This window comes from Nerophis lumbriciformis, linkage group LG31 (genome assembly GCF_033978685.3).
Source record: "Nerophis lumbriciformis linkage group LG31, RoL_Nlum_v2.1, whole genome shotgun sequence".
NCBI classification, from domain to species: domain Eukaryota; kingdom Metazoa; phylum Chordata; class Actinopteri; order Syngnathiformes; family Syngnathidae; genus Nerophis; species Nerophis lumbriciformis.
This window is the reverse complement of record NC_084578.2, coordinates 1,287,501-1,296,780: the sequence shown is the minus strand read 5'-3', so window position 1 is coordinate 1,296,780 and position 9,280 is coordinate 1,287,501. Positions and strand designations below refer to the sequence as shown.

The 9,280-nt window shown below is 33.8% G+C and overlaps 1 protein-coding gene across 1 annotated transcript in view; it reads right to left on the bottom strand.

The window, feature by feature from the left end:
• Window positions 1-3,418: 3,418 nt before the first annotated feature.
• Window positions 3,419-9,280, bottom strand: part of lonrf2 (LON peptidase N-terminal domain and ring finger 2) — a 19,371-nt gene continuing 13,509 nt past the window's right edge. Inside the window, exons 6-12 of the mRNA XM_061926128.2 lie at window positions 8,824-8,905; window positions 8,635-8,749; window positions 8,443-8,564; window positions 8,188-8,374; window positions 5,580-5,714; window positions 5,369-5,518; window positions 3,419-4,264 (exon numbers count right to left, since the gene is read on the bottom strand). Of these exons, the coding sequence (XP_061782112.1) occupies window positions 4,106-4,264; window positions 5,369-5,518; window positions 5,580-5,714; window positions 8,188-8,374; window positions 8,443-8,564; window positions 8,635-8,749; window positions 8,824-8,905 (950 nt within the window). The 3' untranslated portion in view covers window positions 3,419-4,105. The remainder of the gene's footprint in view (window positions 4,265-5,368; window positions 5,519-5,579; window positions 5,715-8,187; window positions 8,375-8,442; window positions 8,565-8,634; window positions 8,750-8,823; window positions 8,906-9,280) is intronic.

Sequence of the window (9,280 nt, the reverse complement as noted above, 5' to 3'; positions counted from 1 at the left end):
TATCTGAAAAAAAACGTTGTCATTACGGGGTATTGTGTGTAGAATTTTGAGGACAAAAATGAATGTATTCCATAACAGAAGAAAATGTGGAAAAAAAGGTGCTGGGAATACTTTTGAGGGTGCACTAAGTATCGGTATCCTTATAGGATCGACACCACATTTGCGGTGTCGGCCACAATTTGACTTCATTGCCAACACTGCCCCCCTGTGGCCACAAGGCGCAGGTGCGCTAATGGATTTGGAAGTTGTGACGTCACAATCACTTCAACTCAGGCTGTCGATACTTATTTGTAGTCAATTTGCAAAGATATCTGGAAAAAAAACGTTGTCATTACAGGGTATTGTGTGTACAATTTTGAGGACAAAAATGAATGTATTCCATTTAAAGGTTGTAACAGAAAAAAATGTGGGAAAAAAAGGTGCTGCGAATACTTTCTGGATGCACTAAGTATCGGTATCCGTATCGGATCGATACCAACATTTGCAGTGTCGGCCAAAATTTGACTTCATTGACAACACTGCCCCCCTGTGGCCACAAGGCGCAGGTGCGCTAATGGATTTGGAAGTTGTGACGTCACAATCACTTCAACCAGGATATCAATACTTTAGTTTACATATGTAATAAATATGCAAAGATTTCTGAAAAAAAACGTTGTCATTACAGGGTATTGTGTGTAGAATTTTGAGGACAAAAATTAATGTATTCCATTTTAAGGTTGTAACAAAAGAAAATGTGGAAAAAAAGGTGCTGCGAATACTTTCTGGATGCACCAAGTATCGGTATCCGTATTGGATCGATACCAACATTTGCAGTGCCGGCCACAATTGGACTTCATTGCCAACACTGCCCCCCTGTGGCCACAAGGCGCAGGTGCGCTAATGGGTTTGAAAGTTGTGACGTCACAATCACTTCAACCAGGCTGTCGATACTTATTTGTAATCAATTTGCAAAGATTTCTGAAAAAAAACATTGTCATTACGGGATATTGTGCGTAGAATTTTGAGGACAAAAATGAATGTATTCCATTTTAAGGTTGTAGCAGAAGAAAATGTGGAAAAAAAGGTGCTGCGAATCAGGGGCGTCCCTAGCTTTTAAGGACAGGGGGGGTTTAGCCCCCAGGAGATGCACAGGATGCGAGCGAACGTAGCACACGAGCACAAAACTTCACAAACGGCTAACAAAGACTTAGAAATTATTCATTGTTATTATTATTATTTCAGTGGGTTTATTTTCAATCTGTGTTCAGTACAACAACAAACATGTGACATTTTGTTTACAGCATCAACAAGAAACAATGACTTGCATGATCCTTTAAGATACACTGAAACACAATGAAAGTCATGGCATTAGCCTTTATGTTATTCATTCACAACATAGAGGCTAATGCCACCACTTTAGCTCACAATACAATAATTGTTTGTTCCCAAATACTTTGAAGTTGCACAGATTACATTTTGGGCACATATGTGACTAAAATGGTTGTAAATTCAAGCCCTGGAAATATTACTTAATTACTTGAATTAAAGTCATATCTGGATCGGGATAATTTGGCTTATATATAATATATTTATATATATATATATATTATGGCAAGTCGTTAAGGAAATTAAATATATATGGAAGTCTGAATAGAAATGAGAAACGTTTATATATATACTGTAAATAAGAAAGACTTAGAGTCCGTCTGCTGATCTGAAAAAGAGACAAAGCTGTCAAAGAGCTGAGGGATCATCTTCAAAGTGCAATGCTGAAACAAATAATGCAAACAATAAAATGTAACTTCCAGGGCTTGAGATTAACGTAGTCCCGTCGTCCCGGGGACGGTAAAAAAAATGCATGGGACGAAATGAAATATATATATATATATATATATATAAGCCATTTTTTATTTTTTTATTTATTACAACGCCAAAATAGGCCGAACAACGCCAATGGTTGTAATTCTGTAGCACTTTGAGATTTGGAATCAAATGTAAAGTAGATTACAAATACAATCTATTATATAAATGAATTATATATACATATATATATATATATATATATATATATATATATATATGTGTGTGTGTCCTTACGTAACATCACCAGAATGATTGACAATTAGGAGGACCAATAGTCAACATGATCCACCCAGAAATAAATAAAACAAATGGCTTATCGATAAGCCATTTAAAAAAAAAAAAAGTTTTAATATTTATTTATATGTATCATTATTCTCCTACTCACCTTTCCAGTAGAGGCCTCTCCCCTCTCACTTTGTGTGCTTCTCTGCCCTGACTCCTACAGGTCAATAGGGGTTGTGGAGTGATTAATATTATTATCTACTGATGATAGTCATACATGAATGAGCTCAGCTCCTGTTCTCCTCCATGTGTAAAGTGAGAAACACAGCTGATGCTCCAGAAGGAATTAACCCCAAAGATAGCAAATGGCATAAAAGAGTGTACATTTAACTTTATAAATAACCAGGACCTTCATGATGCATTTCAGGCTAACTAGCTAACTAAGTAGCAGCATTGTTTTAGAACGGGAATGTAACTTTTTGTCAAACACAGACCTGGTGTAAAGTGGAGCTAATACATTTTACTACAAGCAGTGATGAATACTTACTTTCTTGAAAAAGTTTATGTCCATTTTGCATCCGTTCACGTTCTTGTTCTGCAGTGCTGTGTGCTAATGTGCTTCGTACACCTGCAGGACCGCAAGCAAGGTCGCAGAGAAAATGCTGACTGGATTTTGAATGATGTGGGCATTTTCTATATGAACAATTCCAAAGACCGCAATCAAGGTCGCAGAGAAAATGTGGACTGGATTTTGAGTGATGTGGGCATTTTCTATATGAACAAGTGGAATGGATTGGATACCGACGCACGAAAGGGGCTCTCTACCTTACGCTATGAAGTGAGGGGAAACTGAGTGAATAATGACAGGTTATATGATTATTTATTTCAACTCATATTCGAGCCACTTTATAATGAATATGTCGGCATGTATTTGTTAAAAATAAATAAATAACTTTTTATTTTTTTTAACACCAAATGATTTAGGGGGGCTAAAGTAGGCCTAACAACGCCAATGCTGCGAACACTTTGAGGATGCACAAAGTATCGGTATCCGTATTGGATCGATACCAACATTTGCGGTGTTGGCCACAATTTGACTTCATTGACAACACTGCCTGTGATGAGGTGGCGACTTGTCCAGGGTGTACACCACCTTCCACACGAATGCAGCTGAGATAGGCTCCAGCGACCCCAAAAGGGACAAGCGGTAGAAAATGGATGGATGGATGCCAACACTGCCCCCCGGTGGCCACATGGCGCAGGTGGGATGATTTAAAAGTGGTGACGTCATAATCTTTTTAAAGGAAATCAAAGAGTGGTTTAGTTGGAGTTGATTAAAGATGGAGACTTTGATGATTACATTTTCTTTATTGGCGATAAAAAAGGTAGTCCAAGGAGCGGAGGGACGACTAGAGTCCATGTTGGATGTCAGGGAAGTCTCCAAGTTCCACTTCCTTGGTCCAAGTTGTTCAACAAGAAAAAGAGTTGCTACAAGAGTAGTTTGGGTGCACACCAAAAATCCAGAGGGACAAGCGGTAGAAAATGGATGGATTGATTTTTAACTAAATACAATTTTAAGAATGTTTTTTTTTGTTTGTTTGTTGAAAGAGAATCCATTTTTAAAAAGACGTTTTTAGTCCAACTCTGCAAGCAGAAGCAACTTTTACAACCTTCTAATTATTGTAGCAAATAATACTTCAATGCTTAAATAAAAAAATTTGGCTTAAAAAAAAGAAAAAAATATCCTCAATTATATATAATCAACTTTAAAAGATGTTTAGCAAAAATAAAAAATAAAAAAATATATATATACACACTTTTATTAACGTCTTTTTAAAAATAGATGTTTTCCTAGAAATAATATTGAGGAAGGAAGCATGGGGGCTGCAGGTGAAGTGTTGAGGAAGAGCAGGTGAGAAGGATGCTCGGAGGTGGTCAGGCAGTCATGTGACCACAAGTGTCATGTGACCATGTATGGTCATGTGTGCAGGAAGCAGGTGATGAAGAAGTCAGTCCATTGATGAGGTCATCATCATCATCATCATCGTGGCCTCTTGCGTGTGACGAAGATGAGGACCTTGCGGATGGCGAGGAGACGACCCTTCAGACTGTTCATGGACAAGATGGTGAGCTGGGCCCGGTTCTCCAGGGGGAGGACAGCCAGCAGCCACCAGCACCAGGCTGGTCCACTTGGATTGGCCTGTGGGACCCATCAGAACTTATTATTATTATTATTATTATTACACTTGGACTGGCCTGTAGGACCCATCAGAACTTTTTATTATTATTATTATTATATTAAATATTACACTTGGACTGGCCTGTAGGACCCATCAGAACTTATAATAATAATAATAATAATAATAATTATTATTATTATTATAATTATTATTACACTTGGGCTGGCCTGTAGGACCTATCAGAACTTATAATAATAATAATAATAATAATTATTATTATTATTATTACACTTGGATTGGCCTGTAGGACCCATCAGAACTTATTATTATTATTATTATTATATTAAATATTACACTTGGACTGGCCTGTAGGACCCATCAGAACTTATAATAATAATAATAATAATAATAATAATAATAATTATTACACTTGGATTGGCCTGTAGGACCCATCAGAACTTATAATAATAATAATAATTATTATTATTATTATTATTACACTTGGATTGGCCTGTAAGACCCATCAGAACTTATTATTATCATTATTATTATTATTACACTTGGACTGGCCTGTAGGACCCATCAGAACTTATTATTATTATTATATTAAATATTACACTTGGACTGGCCTGTAGGACCCATCAGAACTTATAATAATAATAATACTAATAATAATAATTATTATTATTATTACACTTGGACTGGCCTGTAGGACCCATCAGAACTTATTATTATTATTATTATTATTATATTAAATATTACACTTGGACTGGCCTGTAGGACCCATCAGAACTTATAATAATAATAATTATTATTATTATTATTACACTTGGATTGGCCTGTAGGACCCATCAGAACTTATTATTATCATTATCATTATTATTATTACACTTGGACTGGCCTGTAGGACCCATCAGAACTTATTATTATTATTATATTAAATATTACACTTGGACTGGCCTGTAGGACCCATCAGAACTTATTATTATTATTATTATATTAAATATTACACTTGGACTGGCCTGTAGGACCCATCAGAACTTAATGGCGGCCTGCTAGCTGGCGTGCTATAAGTGCTTAATTGCAGCCTGCTAGCTCCAGCTGTTTTATAAGACTTTTCTCACCTGAGGGTTTGGGTCTTTCCCAGGCAGGTGTCCAAAGTGGCTGAGAATCTGACTCTTCATGTTGTCTTTGAGCGAGGTGAACCAGTTGTTGGCCTGCTCGTACATGGCGTCATGCAGCTTCAGCAGCTCACTAAGCTCCTCCCCCTCCACCTGGACACAAGCAGGTGTGTGAAACAAGAGGCCCGCACCAACAAGGGATTTCTTCACGCACCTTTTTGTCCTCCAGGTATTCGATCTTGGCCGTGTGGTAGCCGTCCCTTTGGCCGTGACTTAAGACTTTGAAGCGAGAGACTCCCACAGTCTCCACCACCGAGCGGCCGTCGGGGAAGAACTTGACGTCCTGCACCTGCAGAGAGGAGATGGACACTTCTTTTCAATACAACCTCATTTCTTTGGTCTGCTCTTCTTTTGTCACTTTCACAAATCATGCATTTGGCAAAGTAACAATGAAATATGATTGACTTCTTTTAATCAATTTGTTTTCCTTTAATTTTTGTCACTTTCACAAATGTTATATTTGAGAAACTAACAAAATATATTTTTTCTTAAAATAAGAAAGTACCAAATATTTTAATTATTTATTTTACACTGTTTTTATTGTTATTTTTTGCATTTATAATTTTGGAAAAAAACATTTTGTATTGAATTTTCTCAATAAATATATATATATTTTATTTTAGTCACTTTCACACTTTATAGTTGGGAAATCAACAAAATACATGAAACATATTTTCCTAAAATAAAAAAAATGCATTTCTATTACTTTTTTTTTCCTGCATGATCTTTTTATCTCTTTCACTGTGATAAAAACGCTATAATTGGGAAACTAACTAAATATATGAAAACTATTACTTCTTTAAATGTATTTTCTAAGTTCCAATAATTTGTATATTACTTTTTATTTTATTTATGTATTTTCAAGCATTTGCTAAGCCCATTTTGTCACTTTCATAAATGCCAATTGTAAATAAAAAATGTATATATATTTTTTGTACTTTATTTTTGTTTAAAGTGAGCAAAACTGTCACTTTCACAAATGTTATATTTGAGAAACTAACAAATTATATGACATTTTTTCCCTTAAAATTAAAAATACTTGTATTTATATATGTTTTATTGTTTTTATCATTATTTTGCATTTACAATTTAATTGTATTGTTTTTTCCATAAAAATGTGTTTTAATGTTAACGTTCTTTTTGTCACTTTCACAAAGGTTATAATTAAAAAAACTAACAATATAAAGTAAAAAATACAAATTATATATAAATATATATAAATAAATATTTTTTCTTAAAATACATTTTTTTTTTAAATTCATATATATACATATTTTTTATTTCCTTTTTTTTTTGTATTTTACGAAAAAATATTTTTATATATTTTGTTAGTTTTTTAACTGATATTTATTTGTTTAACGTTACGATGCTGTTTATGTCCTTTTCACAAATGTTATATTTGGGAAACTAACAAAATATATGACAACTTTTTCCTTAAAATTTTAATTACTTGTATTTATATATTTCATACTATTTTTGATCATTATTTTTTTGCATTTATAATTTAAAAAATATATTTTTTGTACTGTTTTTTCCATAATTTATTTTTTTAACCTTAGCGTACTTTTGTCACTTTCACAAAGGTTATATTTGGAAAAACTAACAAAATATATTAAAATATTTTTTCTTAATACAAAAAAAATATTTATATTACTGTTTGATTTTTATTTGTTTAGCGTTACGATGCTCTTTATGTCCTTTTCATAAATACATTTAAATTACTTGTATTTATATATTTTATTCTATTTTTTTATCATTATTTTTTTGCATTTTTCCTTAGAATTAAAAATACTTGTATTTATATATTTTTTATTGTTTTTATCATTATTTTTTTGCATTTACAATTTAATTGTATTGTTTTTTCCATAAAAATGTGTTTTCACAAAGGTTATTTAAAAAAACTAACACAATATTTAAAAAAAAATGTTTCTTAAAATACAAAAAAATAGTAAAAAATAAAAATTATATATACATATATAAATATTTTTTCTTAAAATACATTTAAAAAAATTTATATATATATATATAAAAAAAATGTATTTACATTTTTTTTTTGTATTTTACGAAAAAATATTTTTATACATTTTGTTAGTTTTTTAACTGATATTTATTTGTTTAGCGTTACGATGCTGTTTATGTCCTTTTCACAAATGTTATATTTGGGAAACTAACAAAATATATGACAACTTTTTCCTCAAAATTTTAATTACTTGTATTTATATATACTATTTTTGATCATTATTTTTTTGCATTTATAATTTAAAAAATATATTTTTTGTACTGTTTTTTTCCATAATTTATTTTTTTAACCTTAGCGTACTTTTGTCACTTTCACAAAGGTTATATTTGAAAAACTAACAAAATATATTAAAATATTTTTTCTTGATACAAAAAAAATATTTATAATACGGTTTGATTTTTATTTGTTTAGCGTTACGATGCTCTTTATGTCCTTTTCATAAATACATTTAAATTACTTGTATTTATATATTTTATTCTATTTTTTTTTCATAATTTTTTTGCATTTATAATTAAAAATATGTTTTTTTTGTACTGTTTTTTTCCCATATATTTATATATATATATATTTTTTTTAAACGTTAGTGTTCTTTTTGTCACTTTCAAACGTTATATTTGAAAAACTAACAAAATATATAAAAATATTTTTTCTTCAAATACAAAAAAAATATTTATATTACTGTTGAATTTGTATTTGATTAGCGTTACGATGCTCTTGATGTCACTTGGGAAAGTAATGTCACCTGCAGCATGCAGCCGTAGTCGGCGAAGCCCTTGAGCGGGTCGGCGATGCACATGCCAAACTGCTTGGTGCCCGTCTCCATGGAGCGGCGGATCATGAGGCGGTAGCGAGGCTCGAAGACGTGCAGCGGGCAGGGGATGGTGGGGAAGGCCATTGTGCACACAAAGATGGGCACTTCCTGCATCAGGCTGCAGGACAAAGAAGATGAGCAACATGGAACAAACAGTGACAGCCGTGACGTCAGTGGAAGACTCACTTGGAGAGCTCCTTCATCTCCTCCTCGTGGATGGTCTTCCTCTCGGCCAGCTCCTTGCTGAGGTAGCGCAGCAGCACCTCCTCCATCAGCAGCGTCTTGTTGTATCCTCGGGTTGCCAGACACTAGCCAGGACAAGATGGTGAGCTCAGAGTTCAGCAGACGCTAAAAAGGTTGTGTGGGGAGAAGACTCACCTCAGATATGTTCTCCTTGCACAGAGGACAGTTGGGGGTGTGGTCCAGGCAGCGCTGCAGACACTTCAGGCAGAAGGTGTGTCCGCAGGGCGTGGCCACCGGCTCGTAGAACAACCTGGAGGAGCAAAAGGAGGCGGTTGGCGACACAGCAACAATCTTCACAATGGCAGCTGGCAGACGGACAATCACCTCATGCAAAGAGAACACTCCATGTCACCGCTGTCCAACAGCTCCAGTGGAACACTCACACTTCCTGCTGACGTCCTCTCAGCTGTGGGACATAAACATAAACATAAACCTCTTATGTCCTGAAACATTCTCCTCTGCCATCTAGTTGCTTCTCTGTTAACCTTGCTCTTACGTCACTTTCACAAATGCCATGTTTGGAAAACTGACAAAATACATGAAATCTGACACTGACACACCCCGTTTCCATATGAGTTGGGAAATGGTGTTAGATGTAAATATAAATTGAATACAATGATTTGCAAATCCTTTTCAAGCCATATTCAGTTGAATATGCTACAAAGACAACATATTTGATGTTCAAACTCATAAAAATTTTTTTTTTTTGCAAATAATCATTAACTTTAGAATTTGATGGCAGCAACACGTGACAAAGAAGTTGGGAAAGGTGGCAATAAAT